The following is a 19,296-nucleotide window of genomic DNA, read 5'->3' as shown; positions in this document are numbered from 1 at the left end:
CCGCAAGATGCAGCGTAGCGCGTGGATGCCTTGTATAGAAAACACGCACGGTCTCTCTCTCTCTATTTAAAAGCTGCGCTCTTGTCGGTGGAGTAATCGCCGTTCCTCTCTTCTTCCCGCCAAAACCTATAAGGCGATTCTCACACTGCGGCATGATGCAGCGTAGCGCGTGGAAGCGTGTTCTTCCGTTGCTTGTAAGTATCTCCGTTTGTATAGAAAACACGCACAGTGTAACACACAGAAAATGCATCCACGCGCGTTCATGCGGATGCTATTTCTATGTGTTAGACCGTGCGTGATGATTGGCCACCTGATACGACACGATTTATTTATAACAAACATTATAGAAGGAAAAATTGAAGGGAAGAGAGGAAGGGGTAGACCTAGGAGAACATTTGTGAAACAAATAAAAGAGAAGGTGCAGGTCGTGTCGTATCAGGAGGTGAAGGTTTTGGCGGGAAGAAGAGAGGAATGGCGATTACTCCACCATCAAGAGCGCAGCTCTTAAATAAAGAGAGATATTTTTGTTTACATTTTAAGTGAAATAATGAGTTTTGCATTGTATTGTATTGTAAATATAGTATTTATTATTAAGTACACATTTCTGTTTTATATATCATTTCTGTACATAAATATACGCACCTTTATCGACGTCTACAAACCCGAGTTTCTCAAACAACCTCCGAGGTTTGTCATTACCCTCCACGACATAAGCGTAAACATCATTACCCGCTTTCAATTGCTCATTTACGACATACTTCATAACATACTCCGCGTATCCTTTCCTCCTATATCCTTCTTCGCAGTATAAATGTAACAGAAAATTATACTCATTCAAAAATAGCCAAGCCATCAATTCGTCGGATTTCGAAAATAAACCGTAAGATAATCCGTTTGAAGATAGAGTTGAGAAGTAGAATTTTGAACCTGAATATCGGTAGGGCCAAACGCTGTCTATCCGTTCAATGTGGTGTTGCTTCACTGGTGCCAGATAGGTGCCGGGCGGATACCTGGAATACATAACAAGTTCAAACATGACCCGAAAAAGTCCCAAAGAATCCCAGAAACATTTCCCGCGCATTGCCGTTAGGTCCCACTGACTATTTAATTTGCGCGATTTAAAAAGTGTAAGCTTCTAACAACGTATTTGGGAACTTTCGTCAATTTGGGATTCGTCACTTGAAAACAGCAATCAAGTGTGTAGCAGCGGCAAAGGTCATTTAAAATTACGCCCTCAAGAATATAATTTTTTCGGTACCTACATGAGTACACATAAAACACCCAAATGAACACATTCTTTCTAACATACTAACGTGCAAGCAAATTCTTTGCTCCGGTGAAATTGCTCTGTTCACCATAAGCCCAGGAATGTAAACCAATTTACTGTAAATGCAAACTAAATTGGTCGGATAGGATTTAACTGGATCTTATGGCTTTACGGTTCATAATCTATTGGCTGCCTATTTTGGGGACGGTATGCAACGTTGATTCCGGAATCAATTTACTCATAGCGACGGGGAGGTCTAAAGGTCAAAAACTATTTGAAAATATGTGCTATTGTAAGCTAAAAGCAGACCAAAATTCTTTTGCATAATACGCGCTGACACAAATTTCAGATTTGTATGGAAGTGTAATTACAATGACTGAATAGATAAGGTCAATTTATGTTTTGTAAATATGATAAAATCTATAGTAATATAGAAAGATAAATAATTACTTATATATTTTTTGTGAGAGTCCCTAAGAACGGGTGAGTGCTATAAAAAAAAACTAAAATCTCATAGTAATCAAGGCACTAGAATGTGAATTTTAATAAACAACGAAAATCCGACCTTCTATGTGATAATTTATAAAACTGAAAATTCTGACAGCTCAGAAGAATTTTAATATGTTTAATAAAATAGACGCTTTGATAGGTGCATCGCTTTTCCCGCATTTGTTATTGCCTTGTATATATATGTCAGGGGCCTTTAGCGGCTCAATAGTAACCCTGACAGCATAGTTGATGAGGTTAGTAATCCACCTCACAACCCACACTTATAACTTTCGAACTTTTCAAACGCATATTGTAAAAGTGGCTGCAATTTTCGTTTGAAAACCTCCATCCTATATAGAGAAGTCACTAGGAAGTATTTCAGTACTTACTCAACATCATCAAATGGTTTCGTCTTCCGATCCAAGAAATATGTCATTACCAACCCGACATCATAGCAAGAGAACATTACACGAGGTCGAATGTTCTCTAAAGCCTTCAATATAAGCGAAGAAACCAGGTCAACGCACACTTTCTTCCTCCAGTCTATCAATTTAGTGTTTACTAAAGCTTCTTGAAGTTTACTCGTGTCTTGTGTTGTTGAGAATAGAATGCAGTCTTGGGAGTCGTTCTGTAAACAAAGAGTTATGTCAATAAGCATATACGTACCTTTTGAAGTAGCATGACTAGACTGACATAATCTCTCGTGCCTTTCGTACCTACTTAGCTGTACCCATAAGTACGAAAGAGACAAGACTTATTTTCGAACTTTTCAATCGCATATTCTAAAAGTGGCTGTAATTTTCGTTTGACAACTTCCAACGCGTCTTTTACCAACACGAGAGAAGAACGTAGCTTGTATTAAATGATAGCAGGACAGATATCTGTTTAAGAAAGAGACGAGATGTGTTTTGAGAGCTATTTATAGGTACTGTTGACCCACCAAAGACCCCTGACATGGCTCATGTACCGATTACTTATCATAAATTACAAAGCATAAGAATCATCTTATTTTTTGGACAATCAGGACATTTCCGCCTGCAATGCTGTGACCAAACCAAGCACATTCTTACAATGGCATTTTTGTTAAACGTGTTCCTGGGAATCAAACCCAGGACCATGAAGGCCGTTACTCATAGTTGGCGGGCTAATACCTGTCACCAGGCGGTCGAAAGTTTATGTATGTCAATTAACACAACTATCTGAAACACGCTCACCTAAAAAACTCAGTTAAGTAGGTACTCACCTTTACATTGATAGACACAAATCCATTGTCCATATCTCCATAAGGACAGTACACTTTGAACTGAAACGCCTCTCTAACTCCCGGATAATTCAAGTTCAAATATAGCGCGTAATAACCGGCCACGTTGAGAGGCCACAGTCTCTTTAACTTCTCTTGCAACGCCGGCCATTTTGAAATTGGTAGCTCAACAAGTGGCTCCATTGTAAATATAACCTCAAAATATTTCTTTACACTTTTTTCTTTTTACTATAAAGCTACTAGGCACAGGTATATACGAAGAAAAGTGTTGATTTTTGATTAGTGATATTACACATGAATCAAACCCATTGGTTGGTTGGCGTATTATGATTTTGTGAAATCAAACAATATTCAGGTAAGGAAAAGTACCTATAATTAACAGATAAGTTTATTTTCATTGCAATGATAAACTCGCTATATGTCACTGTTTTGTTAAATAAAAACATAGACAAGTGAGTTCTGTAAGTATATGAACAAAAAGAACAAATTATTATCAAACTAAGGAATTTACACTTAATTTTTCCGTGATTGGCCGTGTGATAAATGGAGTGTTGCCGTAATTCGAAAAAATAATTATTATCTATAGTCAAATATATTTAGTGAATATTGTAACTTCAAAAGTACGTACCTATTTATTTACCATTTGTAACACAATTAACAAATAAACGTATTCGTTGTCAAAAATTAGGTAGGTAGGTAAGTGCATTTTATAAGTAAGATCGAGTTGAAAACTTGAAGTCGAACTAAGCTACTCTTGAGAAAATGTACCTGTTGTTACGTAGGTTCCTTTAGTTCTATAAATTCAATAATATTCCAACGTTTTGGACGCCTTTCTATAAACAACAATATTTTTTTAACTCTACTCTGAACTTTGTCACGCACGTTCCATCTTTAGCAAGCCACTTCATGACGTACTTCTATTACGCGTGGCTAGATGGCGCTGTTACTTTTTTAGTGTCCATCAAATCAAATTCTGTATGAACTTTGTCATGCATGCATGAGGAATTAGGAAGACTTATTTGAAGGATGTAATATACGATCCCGATGACCCGATTACTCTAGCCATAGAGGCAGCCAATCAGCTCGCGACACCAAACACTTCAGGACCCCGATACCGACCCCGCCGGCGTGGTCGACGATTTCCCTCAATCAGCGCTTATCGCTATCGACCCACTAGGGTTGATTAATTCTTTCAAATATTTTTTCTCTCAGACAACGCCCTGAGCCAAGGTTCGCGCCTAACTGGGCACCCTCAGGCCTGTTGTCTCAAACGTTGTACCGGGTGAGAGCCTTCAGCTCCCCATTTGTCCGGCCAAGTAGTTAATGCCATCTGCGGCAAATCTACAATAAGTCACGTCAAAAATAAAAAAAAGGAAGACTTATTTGTAAGACACTATATTATATCGTCACTGGAAAGGCAAAATTACGTAAGCGCCAAAATAGGTATTTTGGGTTTTTTATATATTCGGAATCAGCGTTTCATTCTGCGTCGATCTGTCTGGGTAGCATTGCGATACGAGCACTTTTTTGGCGCTTACGTAAATTTAAAAATAGTTGACTTTTTTCAATTCCAGTTTCTTAAACGACAAGATTTTGGTGTTTTTTTCGTGACTGGTGTATAAGTAATATTGTGTTCCTATATAATAACTACATATTAACTTTAAGTAAATTTGGCATTCTATAGTTTGAAAAGTATCATTTTATTAGTAATTTTGGACTACTGAAAATAAAAAATGGACTATGTATAAGTCATTTTTATTTACAGCTTTTAAAATAAGTAAGGCGTATAAGAAAAAATGTCTTAGCATTTTTATGCAGTGAATGGCGAATAAGTAATTTTGACTTACAGTATTTAGAATAAGTAAGGCGTGTACGTAAATTTGACTTCGCATTTTTATGCTGTTATTAAGCAAGTTTGTGGGCTAGCAGTAAGTTTCCCAGGAAGTTATTTTTTAACAATAGATCTAAAAGTAAAACTATTTTAGAATTGATTTTATAATTTATTAGCGACCCGCCCGGCTTCGCTCGGATGCAATGCTGAGGAAAAATGAAATTATTTACGACATCACATAAAATCCTCAAAAATAACAGTATTTCTACACTATTTATTGGATGTTATTATTATATATACCTATAAACTTTCCTCTTGAATCACTCTATCTACTAAAGAAAATTGCATCAAAATCCGTTGCGCAATTTTAAAGATTTAAGCGTACATAGGGATATAGGGACAGAAAAAGCGACTTTGTTATACTTTTTAAGTTCTGTCGTTTGCATATTTAGCGCCAATTTTGAATCGAGAACTCAAAATTCAAATTTGTTGGAATTTCGAATATCAAAACAATTGAAAGCATTAGGATTAATGCAATTGTTTAGTCACAGCGTTGGTTTGAATCTGTCAGGTCACGTCCGAAAATGAATCTTACAAAGAAAAATTTTCTATAACTTTCGAAGAGGCCTACCGCGACTTCAGTGTTTCAAACAGTTAAAATCTCTATTCCACGATGAAGTGCCATGTCTGCGAATCATCGAACGCTGGTATTTAGAATTCGAGCGTGGACATCCGCCTTCACTGAAGATAATATCGTTGCTGTGAGACAACTAATCGTCAAAAATCGTCATGTGACATACCGAGAATAGAGGCGTTATTAGGCATTTCAGGGACAACCATTTAAACGATATTGCATGAGGCACTTGGTGTGAGAAAACTAGTTTGCCGTTGCATCCCGCATTTTCTGACGATCATAAGGTAGCCCGCGTCAGATGGTGTAAGAAAACTCTTCAGAGGTTCAACCGAGGAGAGTCAAATCACGTGTACGACATCATCAGTGGTAACGAATCTTGGATTTATGCTATTATCCTGATTCCAAACAACAATCCACAGTTTGGGTCTTCCAAAACGAGTCAAAGCCGACTAAAGTTGTTCGCTCTCGAAGCACTTCAAAGAAGATGGTGGCTACCTTCGTGGAGAAAATCGGTCATGTTGCGACAATTGCACTTGAAGATCGTAGGACGGTTAATGCGGATTGGTATACCACAATTTGTTTACCACAAGTCATCGTCGAACTTCGAAAATCTAACCCAAAGCGACGCATGATGATGCGCAGGGGTGCAAGATGCTGCACCATGACAACGCAAGCTCACACACCGCTCGTCAAACGATTATTTGAAGCAGGAAAACGTAGAAATTCTTGACCATCCTCCATACAGTCCTGACCTAAGCTCCAATGATTTCTTCACATTTCCTAAAATTAAAAAAGAAACTCTTCGCGGTCAAAGGTTCTAGTGCGGTGAAGAAGCGGCCAACGCTTTCAAGTCAGCCATTTTGAACACCTCTACTTTGGAGTGGAATAAATGTTAAATAATACCTGGTTCGAGCGAATGGAAAAGTGTATTAAACTTCGCGGTAAATGCTCTGAAAAACAATAAGGGGAATTATTGAGGAATTAGAAATTATTGAGGAATTAAAAAGACTTGACCCTTCCAGAGACTTGACTAGACTTAGAGCCACGTATGCTTGTCCTAATTCATACAATTTTGAGCCCAAATATACTACTGCATGGTCGACTGTGCTGCCCTGCATATGTTATGTTATGTTAGTGGGCTCTGTTTTCCGCATTTAGACTCTAAGGCCCATTATGCGTGTAATTGTTGACTACGTAAGCCAATCTATCTCCTTCCAGAAGCTCAGAAGCCTCCTGGGGATTTCACAGGCTTCGCGGAGCGACCCCATTCCTTTGAGGATTTTTACCCGTTGTGCTGACACTCCCGTGCATTCCAGGATTACATGGGGGGCAGTTTCTTCTGCGTCCAGACAGCCTCTGCAAAGTGGGCTGTCCGTTATCCCTAAGTTAAATAGGTGCTTGTTGAGTGGGCAGTGACCCGTTATACTGCCCACTACTATTCGGAGGTCATTGCGGTTTAAGCGAAGCAGTCGGCGTGTGAATTGGATATCATAGACATGATATCCTTCGACTGTCTGCATGTGGGCAGCTGTGCCCATCTGTCGTTGTGTAGTTGCTGGGTATGGTCCCTTACCCACGAGCGTAACTGACTAAAAGGTATCGGCAGGATTGGTTCGGGTCCAAATACCCTGGTGTCTGATCCTCTCCTTGCCAGTTCGTCAGCGGCATCATTACCCAGCGATCCACTGTGCTGCCCTGCATATTATGGACGGTGGATGCCAATGACAAAATTAAGGGCAACATCCTTCAGTCATTTTGTAATATCGTCCATCTTGGATTTGAAATTTTGACATAATGACAGTATTCTACTAGTGTAGTCCTATCATTTGATACCCATATTGAGGGGGTTGTGGAAAAATATGTACCTAGTCCGCTATTTTAGAACGGCGGCCATCTTGGATTTTAAATTTTGACATAATCACAGTATTCTACTTGTGTAGCTATTTCATTTGATACCCATATTGAGGGGGTTTGGAAAAATATGAAATCCGCCATTATGTACCGGCTGCCATCTTAGATTTATAATGTTTTATTATATTTTATTGTATTGACATCGGAATTAAAGGTGCGTGCCAAATTTCAGATCAATCTGACAACAGGAAGGTACTTAAATTGCAATATCTAATTTTGATACAAATATACCGTACGGGTTTAGCTAAATAAAACCGTTTAACCCTTTCACGGACAGAGACCATGGGTCATTGGTGGTTCATAATAGGTAGTATGACACCTTGGAATCGGAACGTCCGTATACGTTCTGTCTTTGAAAGTGTTAAAAAGAAACTTTTACAAACAGATAACGGGTTGTACGCTATTATTTATATTTTATGAAACTTTATTTCTGGCACTTCAGTATTTTAATAGCTATTTTTATAAATTTATTGAAGTAATAAGTAATTTAAGGAGGTATTAAGAATAATTATTTGTCTCTTACGTCTTTTTACCCATGTAAGATATTACAAAAACTTACTTTAAAGAATCTTTGGTGAACTGACATAATCAATCGATCACTTTTTAGGCAATTTTCACATAATGAAAGCAGATGTGTAAAAGTCGTTACAGTAACTTTTACTCCGCAAACATTACAGTATTATTATATTTAAAGAAATATTGTCGTTCTCGTATGCATTGTCGTAAGAGCAGTAAGTAATTTTGCTTCCAAATAATATTTTAACCAGATGGCGGTTAAGTAAATTTGCTTTACTGTAAACTGAAGTCATTTTTACGTAAGCGCCACTATATCCTAAAATAGCAATCCAACTGTTATGATATGTAGTGCTGGACATAGAAAATTAAAAAACAATGTAACCTTGCATTGAGATCATCTAAATTGGATAATTGGGTAAAAAGTTATGATAAAAAAACGAAAAAATGAAACTTTAAACGGCTTTTTCTCGAAATGGCCTTTTGGCGCTTACGTAAAGTTGCCTTTCCAGTGACGATATTATTCTATGATACATGAGCTGTGACCTTAATTTCACCAAACCAGACCAAAGAATGAGAAAGTTTCCAGAATACGTTCTCCAAAAACAATATAGATGGAGTTGTACAGCTTTAATGTGATAATTACCTATTTTCTCATTACTCGGGTACATAATTTTCCAAAATAAAACTAAATAGCAGAAGCATATACAAAACTTATCCCTAATTAGTATTAGTGTAGAGGACCTAATTAGTGTCCTTGACACATACATACACACACACACACACACACACACACACACACACAAACGTTTGTTTTCATATTTATTTTTCTTTATTGTTTACTTATAATACGATGTAGGTATACTTCAGGCTTTTGGTACCAACAAGTACTTATGGATATGGAGGAGCGTGACCTTCTGACACAGGTGTTTTACACTTACTAGGAGGTCACAACTGCAAATATTATTATGTACCATCTCTGTTAAAGAAATAATTTTTTTTTTTTTTTTTTATACAAAACTAATTGTTGCTTGATATTTGGATCACCAATATGTATAGAATTGTGTTGCTACCTATATTGCTCCTTCTCATTTAGATCTGAATAATAATGGATGGAAGATGCAATTGTGCCTGGGTATAATAAAAAGGGGGGTCATAATTTATTGTCTGCTATCCATAAAATTAGAAGGTTAGGTTCTAGTATTTCCTCCGGGAAATATTTTACAGCGTCATCTGTATTGTGTTAGAGGAATGTGGCCTACAAAATCTCTCATTGTTTCAAAGTATAAAATGCAAAATAAATTAAATATGATATTTTATTTTATTACAATTTATTGTTTATTTATGCAAATTAACATAGAGCATGCTAATGCGCTATGTGGCGAGAAATTATAATATTTTTTTTTTAGATTTAACATACCTACATATTCATAAAAACGTAAGTACCAACGTACGTAAACGTATAGCTATGTAGAATGCTACCCGATGATATCACAGAGCAATCCACATATCAAATTATGCGAGAACAGCACTGGAAGTGGGCCACTGGCCGCTTCCAACCTACTTTCTCTATACACTCCCAGACACAGTATAGGTACCTAACTGTGCTGTAACTGTACTGCTCAGATAAAATAAAACTGATATATCTAAGGATATGTTTCGGTTCTAAACACATGCTTGTAATCTCTAATGGAGTAGACAGAGCAAGTAAACGAAAGAAAATTTATAATTTTACATATTTTTTTGAAGTCTCGACAATTTTTGAATCAATATTATTTATTTATTTACATAAATAATATTTTAACATAACAGTACTTGATAAAATACCTATACGCTAAAAGATAAAATAACATTACATTTCTGTATACTTAATTAAATTAAATTACATTAAATGAATCCATAATAATAATTATTATAAATGCAATAATAGTATACAATTATAAATTACATTGAATAAATCTGTAATAATAACATAAAAGCAAATAATATATATTTTTTTATTATTATTATAATTATGTTTGTCAAGTGCCACAGCGCTGCTTCGCCACTGAATAGCTAAATAATGTCAGTTGATAAAGTCACACTAACACAATAATAATGTGTGTTAATGTGTGCCCTTAGCCGGTGCGTTCGAGAGTAGGTTGGCCCTGGCGACCTGTATCTCCAGTACTTATTGTCATTTAGTTCATTTTGCCGCCCGCTCTCAGCCGGAAGCCAAACCATCCATCATCATTGGTATCACAAACAATACAAGCAAAATAAATTTATACTCCATGAGTCCTAGGTACTTTACAAGCCCTCTAGCGATACAAAGTGGAAACTTTTGTTAGTTAGAAAGTACTCTGTGTTAGTTAGCCATTTTGCACTCATCTGTCAACGCGTCTCGTTCGCTCACCTTTAGCTAAATTGTAAGTAAATTATTCTATTAATTTTTCTTTCCAATTAATAACGTCTATGCTACTATTATGTTATGACATAAATTATCATTATAACATTGTTATCAGTAAAATATAATAGGTAAGGTATAGGTACCTTAATGCACAATTAATGTAGTGTTAGAAAATGTATCCTACTTTAACTATATAACAAACACTATACAGGGTGTTAGTGATATCGTGACGAAAACTTTGAGGGATAATTCTGACCATGATTCTGAGTTGATATAATTTAAAAAGCACTAAAATTTTCATTAATTTTCCGTCAGAAAATATTACTTGATATCAACTCAGGATTATGGTCTAATCATCCTCAGTATTTGGGGTGATTCATCTAATTATTCTGAGTTAATATCAAATGGAAGTTTCCATCGCAAAAGTATAGAATTGAAAATCTTGTGCGGCGGAAAATTCCACTTGGTACTAACTCAGAAACATAGCTTGAATCATCTCCCTCAGTATTCGTTACGATGTCACTAACACCCTGTACAATACACTCATGCACAATAGATAGTTTGTTCTGTTGTTTATAAAACTGGCATTTGATTTCGTAAACATCACTTACTGAATCTTGTCTAATATCATTTTGTTATCTACACACTGGATAATATATCAGCATTTTGACAGGATACTTCTACTAACGTCTTGCTCACGTATTCAGGTAGGTGTGTATTTACAATTAGCAACATATCATTGCTCAAAATTATTAAGATCACATTTTGATTCTCAAATAATTATGGTATTACACATGGTTACCGTAAAGAATATTTATTGCAGAAATAAGATTCCATGATTCGATTTTTGTCTTCAAGTGAATGTCCATATGGCCTTCCAACTCGAAAAAAAAGCCAGCCTAATTACCTGTTAGGTCACATACCTCCCTAAATACAGTTTTAACGAGTTTATATGAGTTTAATATAGGAAAATGTTTGGTATTTCGAACTTCATTAATAAGTATCTTATTTAAATTAGCAAAATGTGACTCTATTAATATCTATCAGCGATAAATGCGCTCGGTCTGCGATTGTTGAAGTTAAGCAACTTTCGCAAAGGCCGGTCATAGGATGGGTGACCACAAAAAAAAAGTTTTCATCTCGAGCTCCTCCGTGATTCGGAAGGCACGTTAAGCCGTTGGTCCCGGCTGCATTGGCAGTCGTTAATAACCATCAATCCGCACTGGGCCCGCGTGATGGTTTAAGGCCCGTTCTCCCTATCCATCCATAGGGAAAGCCCGTGCCCCAGCAGTGGGGACGTTAATGGGCTGATGATGATGACTCCATTAATGCACCAAGTGTTAAAAGTGTAACGTGTTACCCTTTTGGTAGATTTTACCTAGCAAAACTTGTATATTTTAGGTAAAGTCTGGGCAATTTTCAACATGGAACCTCTAGTAGAAATCCCAAGAGAGTCATGGCCAGCGCTCGAAGCCTTATATGCAGACAGATGGCCAGACGGGGCTGTGGCTTATTGCATTTTAAACATGCATCTCATAAAACCCAATCTCAAAGACGCCTTTGAATTCAAAGTGTATTGTCCAGAAGGAAAATTACACAATGGTATGATTGGAATATCGCTACGTGTGAGTTCCTTATAAGTTATAGTTTATTATATTAAATTACTTGTTTATACAGAGTGTTAGTGACATCTTAACGAAATCTGAGGGGGATGATTCAAACCATGATTTAGTGTGTTTTTTAATAATTTTCAATTCCATACATTTTCGATGGAAAATCCACTTAATCAACTCAGAATTATGGTCTGAATCATCCCTCAAACTTTTCGTTACAATGTCACTAACGCCTTGTACCTATTAAATTACAAAGCATCTTAAATAAAAGTATTACAAAGATCATCAAAGGAATAGAAATTCTTTATAATATTGTATAAAATGGGCGTTAGATCTTGAACCGAACTTTCCCGACATTTAGGATCAAATGAATAAATGTAAAGAAAATCTAATCTTTTAAACTTTAGTCTATAGATTCTTTAGACTTTAGTCAGTAAGAACTTCTAAACAAGACTTATTTCCTTTTCAGCAAGAATACTACCAAATAATGATACAACCGTTAGAAGACGTTGCACAAATACAAAACGCGCTACTCACCACGAAGCTTATAAATTGGAATAGAAATATAATGGTTCCATCTGCTAATGATGCCACGATTCAGTGTTTGGAGAAAATAAAAAATGAACTGGGAATTAATGTCTATTATGGCAAAGATACTATAGCCTACAAACATATTTTGAGAAACAATTCGAAGAAATTCGATGATATAATGTAAGGTTATTTAAAATCTCAACTAAAACAATATGCTTTAATTTGCATTGATCAACTTATTATGTTGTAGTATGTTATGCTGGTTAAGGCTTTTTATTTTTGGCTACTATTTTTTAAGCTTTTAAAGATGTCCTAGCCCTTCGTTTGCCACGTCGATATAATTTCTTTCCAAATTCAAAATACTCTCGTAACTTCAGTAAACTTACGATTTTTTACAGACTTCCCCCAAACACCAACATTGGTCCTTTGAAGCCCAAACACTTAGAAATCGTGGATAAAACCTGGATGTTCCACGGTGACGGGACCTGCCAGTTTTTCGATACTCTGCTGAGGAATGATATGACTTATGTCCTGTATTCATCTGAAGGGGAAACCTCAGAAACACCATTAGCCTGGGTAACCGTAGGCGATCATGGTTCCTTGACTCATCTGTACTGCTTAGAAGAACATAGAAGGAAAGGATACTCAGAATTGGTGACAAAATACGCCGCAAATGACCTTCTGGAGAAAGGTCACCATGTTTTGGCGTACACGGTGGATAGCAATGAAAGAGCCCAGAATTTGTTCAGAAAACTGGGATTCCAAGATGTTGGATATGATTACTGGGTGGTAGTAAATACGAATAAATGTTAATACATCATATCTAATACATGTACAAAAACGAGAATACATACATACGAGAAATAAAAACTCTCGGCTTGTCATGGGAGTAAGCTACCGAAGCTGCAAAAAATCACGAGGAGTGAAAAACTGTTATTCGAGCCCCAGATCCCAACATGGGTCAAAAGCATTAGAGGAAGAAGAAGACATAAGTACATCTTATACTCATGCCTATTTCCCACCGGGATAAGCAACGACTATGGAATTGCATTTACTTCGATCCTGACACACTTCTCTTCTTAATAAATCAAAATTATCAATAATGCTTCCTTTTGCATTTACAAATGTATCTGTCTACTTTAAGTGCAATATTCTAGCGCTATTTCCTATAGACACCATCTTTAAATTGCATCTGTCATTTTCTTAACCGCCGAAAAAAAAGTGACGGATGATTGACACCTGTTTATTTTATAATGTATAAATAAGCCGGGCCGACCAAATAGGTATCTAGTTACCTTAATAACAAAAGACACATATTACTTATATTTATAGATTACAGTAAAGCGTTCGATACATTAAGACACGATATACTTCTAGATAACTTAGAGGACAGTGGAGTTAGAGGCCAACTATTGGAGTGGTGCAAAAGTTATCTTGCAAACAGATCTTATAAGGTTAAGATAGGTGACTCGCTCAGCGATGCCGTCAATGTTACAGAGGGTACAGCCCAGGGCTCGGTGCTAGGACCGTTGCACTATCTGGCATATGTCAATGACATAAATAATATTGTACATAGCTGCGGAATTTACCAATATGCAGACGATACATGTATGGTATCAGCTGATTCAAATCTCAATGTTGCAATGCAAAAATTACAAGAGGATTTTGATAGAGTTTGTCAATGGTCTCATGACGCCGGTCTGGTTCTTAATGCTGAGAAGACTAAATTAGTGCACATACACTCAAGCTACAATAAAACCGCAGGCAAAGTGGAAATCAAAGTCCACAGCCATGATTGCCTACACCTCAGTTCCTCTAATAAAACATTATGTCAATGTAGAACATTACAACAAGTACCTGAACAGACATACCTTGGCCTTGTAATTGATAATAGATTTAATTGGAGTAATCACATTAATAAGGTATGTACTAAGTTACGGGCAATACTGGGAAAATTCTACATAATCAAAAATAGAATACCCTACACACTAATGCTGACTATGTACAAAGCTTTGGCTGAAAGCATCATATCATATGGCCTCAGCAGCTACGGACGGACCTTTAAATCTTACCTTGACCAAATATATAGGCTACAGGTAAGAATCTTAAAATTAATTACACCAAATAACATCAAAAATCAATTAAAAAGCTATAATGAGATCTTTATGTACAATAAAATTTTACCAGTTCATGACAAATTTAAATTGAATATGCTCGCCGAACAGTACTTTAGAACAGAAATACAGCATCCAACAACACATACTAAGATAACACGACAAGTCACAAATAAAATACTAACTAAGCCCCGTTATAACAATTATTGTGTGATGCTCTGTCGCGGGGCCACCACCTCCAATTCAGTTGAAAACGATATAGATTACTGTACGTACCATGTACATAGTGTACGTAAAAAGATTTTATGTGTACGTGCTATAATTAGAAAGAAAACAACAAATTAAAGTGGCTTCGCTGGAGAGCATACTCCCCAGCGGAGCCACTCAGTTTGCATACTTCGAGATGTTTTCTTCCTGTAAATTGAAGTATAGTTTGATGTACGTACTACGTATATAGTGTACGTGAAAAGATTTTATGTGTACGTGCTATAATTAGAAAGAAAACAACAAATTAAAGTGGCTTCGCTGGGGAGTATGCTCTCCAGCGGAGCCACTCAGTTTGCATACTTCGAGATGTTTTCTTCCTGTAAATTGAAGTATAGTTTGATGTACGTACTACGTACATAGTGTACGTGAAAAGATTTTATGTGTACGTGTTATAATTAGAAAGAAAACAACAAATTAAAGTGTATATGACGGCATGAACAAAACTTGAAGCGCTGAAGATTTTAAGAAACAATCTCCTTGCGAAAACTTTTTATCTATGCACAAACTACTAAGAGAACCTATTTCAGACGAACGTCTCTCATACAAAACAAAGAGCCTCAGAATTTAGAGTATGACACTTGATTTGACATGTAAAATTATATTGCCACACGCAAAAATAATTGTGGGGTTGCCATGGTAATGATATGGCTCGGCGTGGCAGTAGTGATAGCTTTAAATTATTTAGATTACTTTAAATTTTGATGACAAGGTTGATAAAAAAAAGACTGCAGTTTATTTGTATAACATTTTATTTTTTAATTTTGTTTTATATTTTATGGATTTTTTTCTGAAATAAAGCTTTATTATTATTATTTTAAATATGCCTTTTTGCATTAATGGCAAACTTTCCTCTAAACTCTCTAATCTAGAGACATCTGTACCCTTTAATATTTTGTTTATAATAACACTGCTAATCTTGAGAGACCCGGAAAGTTTTTAATAAAAATGTCTTTGTGCAATCCGCATGGCAAACACAATTGTTCCCAGTAGTCCTAAGCCTTCGCAAATTGTCATCATACAAACACTGTAACTTCTGCACTTCTAGAGTTCTTCCTAGTTCACTTTTGGGAAACTGGTGAAATATAGCGTCTTTTCGTCTTTTCGCTTACTTATCTTACACTCATACTGTATGGATATCACAGTTTTCTAGTTGAGAGGCTAAGTACGGAATTTATTCAACGCAAATTTCACTCGATCACTTACATTTATAAAACTACAATGAAACAATGATTGATTTTGGATTTTGTTTGGTTAGGACGCCGGGCGGGCAGCGCTTGCCCTTGTGTCTATGTTTATATCCTAACCTAAGATTGTCCCAAGATGGCGGAGGATCGCAGAGGGGTGAAATGAAGTAGGAGAGGGGTGAAGTAGCTGTCATTTTCTAAACTCGGTACGTTTCCGCTATGGTACAATTTTTTTGTATGAACATTTCCGGCCGTGTATCTATGACAGATTTGACATAAATTGTCAGTGCCGTACCGATCCGTCACAGTAACCACAGTTAGTGATGGGCAAATATGAATTATAAATAAATGATCATTCAAATAACCGGATATTCAAATTCGATTGTAGGGAAAAGCTATTTGAATTATTAAATCATAAATAATATTTTTTGAACTGGATTTACAAAAAACTTTGTCAGACATTGACAGACATCAGACATCGTTTTTTTTGGTTGAATTGTTGCCATCAGACAAGTTTTTTGTTTCCGGTCAAGTAGTTAATGCCATCTGCGGCATTTTTTTTTTGTATTAGGAGCAGTAGTAAAGTTTGTTGGGAACAAATCAGAAGGATTAGGTCATTATGTAATTCAGCACTGCCGCCGCCGTAATGCAAAGTGGGAATGTTATGACGACATGACCCTCAAAGTTTCTTGCGGCAAGCAAGAAATTGTCATTCCGTCCCATTTAATAATATATGTTCACTCGTTATTTTTTTATATAAGTAATTGTTAATTTTAAAAATAAACATAAAATAATGTTTTTTATTAGCTTGAGTAACAATGATTTTATTACTTACTGATGACAATATTTATGTTACAGTCTCTCATAACCGATCACAGATCAAAACCAGTGTTAAATATTTTTTTGCAGTCAAAAGTGAAAAGTAACATAATACATGCTTATCCAGGAAATGCGTATATACTCTAGTTTTATTTAAGATTGTAATGATTCCTAGAAATATCCTTCTTTTATTAATATAATTCTGTACATATGCGACGACACCCAAATAGCATACTGAATATTCAATTTTGGTACCGGATATCAAATACCAACCGAATATTCGGCGCATCACTATTTAAACAAGAATATAGGATCCAGAGTTATAACGAAGATTATAACGAAATCATGAGACTATTTACTATTATTTCTAAACGTACACCCAAAGCAGCGTCCGTACATCAATTTGTATTTAAAATTAGAGAGAGAAATCATTAGAAGTACTCATACTGAGTGGCTCCGCTGGGGAGTATGCTCTGCAGCGAAGCCACTTTAATTTGTTGTTTTCTTTCTAATTATAGCACGTACACATAAAATCTTTTCACGTACACTATGTACGTAGTACGTACATCAAACTATACTACAATTTACAGGAAGAAAACATCTCGAAGTATGCAAACTGAGTGGCTCCGCTGGGGAGTATGCTCTCCAGCGAAGCCACTTTAATTTGTTGTTTTCTTTCTAATTATAGCACGTACACATAAAATCTTTTCACGTACACTATGTACGTAGTACGTACATCAAACTATACTTCAATTTACAGGAAGAAAACATCTCGAAGTATGCAAACTGAGTGGCTCCGCTGGGGAGTATGCTCTCCAGCGAAGCCACTTTAATTTGTTGTTTTCTTTCTAATTATAGCACGTACACATAAAATCTTTTCACGTACACTATGTACATGGTACGTACAGTAATCTATATCGTTTTCAACTGAATTGGAGGTGGTGGCCCCGCGACAGAGCATCACACCAATTATTATGGCAGAAGAACATCCGAATATATCTTACAGACCTAATAAATAAACTACCTAATCATGCTAAATTAAAAATAAACAAAAACAACTTATCTATTACATTAAAAAATGAACTGTTAAAACAACTAGAGTATCAAAACAATAACTTATATAAATAACACATATTATACCAACAAAATACACAAAGATAAATAAACTATTTATATAATTGCTACAAAATATAAACAATATTACTAGAATAAATATAAATGTAGTTTTTCAGGTTAAATAATAATAAATAATTAATAATAAAATTAAAATATCCACATAATTTAAAAATAAGTAGGTACGTATCTAGTTAACATTATCTGGGCCTCCCTGTATATCGGTTCCGAGTACGCGGCGGCTGAGGTGAAGGCGGGAGGGTCCGGCTTAGCAGTGAGCGCAGCCACCACCATTACCGTGTTGCTATGCACATCGGCCAGTAGGCATAAGTTTTATAGGTACAATTGTAACTATGTAGTTATCATATCACTTGCTTGCGCTCTGCGATACGTAGCCGAGACACAAACTGCATAAAATGTTTGTTTACCTATTGCTTACCCACAAGTTTTTGTTACCTACTTATCTATGTATAATGTAAGACGGACATCGTAGATACCTAGCATCGACACAAACCATGGTTTAACGATGCTAGTTAGCATAATCACTGTGTGTACTAAATTTTTGAAATAAATAAATAAAATAAAATAAATAAAATAGTTGGTATGTAACCCGTTTGATGTCTGCTGTCAACTTAATTCTGACGGGTTGTTGGCCAATATAAAATTTTGAGAGGGTTTGGGATGGTTTTCGGGGTGGTAAATATCCGTTTAAAATTGACGTGCATTCCATAAATTTTATGCCTGTCGATTACCCCTCCCATTCATTTTCAGCAGATAAGAAAATGACAGGTATAGCTTAAAATAAAATTAGACGGTGTGTATGGGAATTTACACCACTGTGTTGCTAATTTTTATATTAATCGGTAAGTTTGTACCTGTTGATCTTTCTAATATTCATTAAATAAAAAAGTTGTACGTTGCTGTACCGTAGCCTAACTGATGTACTGCTTCTATATATATATCTGCTTAATAAATACCTAAACAGTAGATTAAATATTTATTATTAAAATATATTTTTTTAATAACACATTAAGTAAATCAACGAGGTGTGGGAGTTTCCCAGTAAGTATAAAAATACCTGAGGCAACAATTTGGATTAATTTTATTTAAAACTTGATGACCCCGTCAACTTCGTTTCACCCTTTTACAGTACGTTCATTTCAACGGTTCGTTTCAAATACGTTCCATATTTTATTGCCGTTTAAACCTTCCTGAATATTTCAAAATTAAAATTAGCCAAATCGGCTCAGCCGTTCTCAAATTCATTTTTTTCATATACTTACAGGTGTTAGTGACACCGTAACAAATAATGAGGAGGATGCTTCAGACCAAGATTCTGAGTTAATATTAAGTGGAATTT

General features: G+C 35.8%; 2 protein-coding genes and 1 long non-coding RNA gene across 6 annotated transcripts in view; 2 read left to right on the top strand and 1 right to left on the bottom strand.

Annotated features, from left to right (window-relative positions):
• Positions 1 to 19,296, top strand: part of LOC126374251 (uncharacterized) — a 55,493-nt gene that overhangs the window by 28,555 nt on the left and 7,642 nt on the right. The gene's annotated exons all lie outside the window — the stretch shown is intronic.
• On the bottom strand, positions 602 to 3,200 carry LOC126374209 (uncharacterized). Its single transcript, XM_050020719.1, has 3 exons — positions 3,000 to 3,200; positions 2,146 to 2,384; positions 602 to 1,010 (listed from the first exon to the last, which is right to left on the bottom strand). Exons 1-3 carry the CDS (start codon positions 3,198 to 3,200, stop codon positions 617 to 619), a joined length of 834 nt encoding a protein of 277 aa, XP_049876676.1. The 3' UTR covers positions 602 to 616.
• LOC126374202 (glycine N-acyltransferase-like protein 3) lies at positions 3,248 to 14,742 on the top strand. 4 transcript variants are annotated; one of them, XM_050020705.1, is made up of 4 exons: positions 3,248 to 3,372; positions 11,697 to 11,920; positions 12,378 to 12,619; positions 12,838 to 13,720. In XM_050020705.1, the coding sequence occupies exons 2-4, from the start codon at positions 11,720 to 11,722 to the stop codon at positions 13,250 to 13,252; spliced, it is 858 nt and encodes a 285-aa protein (XP_049876662.1). In that variant the 5' UTR covers positions 3,248 to 3,372; positions 11,697 to 11,719; the 3' UTR covers positions 13,253 to 13,720. The 4 variants fall into 4 exon arrangements, with proteins under 4 accessions (XP_049876662.1, XP_049876664.1, XP_049876663.1 ...); XM_050020707.1 differs by lacking the exon at positions 3,248 to 3,372 and adding an exon at positions 8,788 to 8,876 and having other exon boundaries at positions 12,838 to 13,721; XM_050020706.1 differs by lacking the exon at positions 3,248 to 3,372 and adding an exon at positions 10,017 to 10,314 and having other exon boundaries at positions 12,838 to 14,742.

Source organism: Pectinophora gossypiella, chromosome 17 (genome assembly GCF_024362695.1).
Source record: "Pectinophora gossypiella chromosome 17, ilPecGoss1.1, whole genome shotgun sequence".
In the NCBI taxonomy this organism is placed as follows: Eukaryota; Metazoa; Arthropoda; class Insecta; order Lepidoptera; family Gelechiidae; genus Pectinophora; species Pectinophora gossypiella.
The sequence above is the reverse complement of the archived record's forward strand: the minus strand, read 5'-3'. Positions and strand labels throughout refer to the sequence as shown.

What these genes read in the sequence shown, in the direction of transcription:
- LOC126374202 (XM_050020706.1), top strand. Translation starts at nt 11,720, where the DNA reads ATGGAACCTCTAGTAGAAATCCCAAGAGAGTCATGGCCAGCGCTCGAA. An exon ending in TGATTGGAATATCGCTACGT is followed by an intron (nt 11,921 to 12,377) that starts GTGAGTTCCTTA and finishes TTTCCTTTTCAG; the next exon opens with CAAGAATACTACCAAATAAT. An exon ending in AAGAAATTCGATGATATAAT is followed by an intron (nt 12,620 to 12,837) that starts GTAAGGTTATTT and finishes GATTTTTTACAG; the next exon opens with ACTTCCCCCAAACACCAACA.
- LOC126374209 (XM_050020719.1), bottom strand. Translation starts at nt 3,200, where the DNA reads ATGGAGCCACTTGTTGAGCTACCAATTTCAAAATGGCCGGCGTTGCAA. An exon ending in TTGTGTCTATCAATGTAAAG is followed by an intron (nt 2,385 to 2,999) that starts GTGAGTACCTAC and finishes CTTTGTTTACAG; the next exon opens with AACGACTCCCAAGACTGCAT. An exon ending in AAACCATTTGATGATGTTGA is followed by an intron (nt 1,011 to 2,145) that starts GTAAGTACTGAA and finishes TATGTATTCCAG; the next exon opens with GTATCCGCCCGGCACCTATC.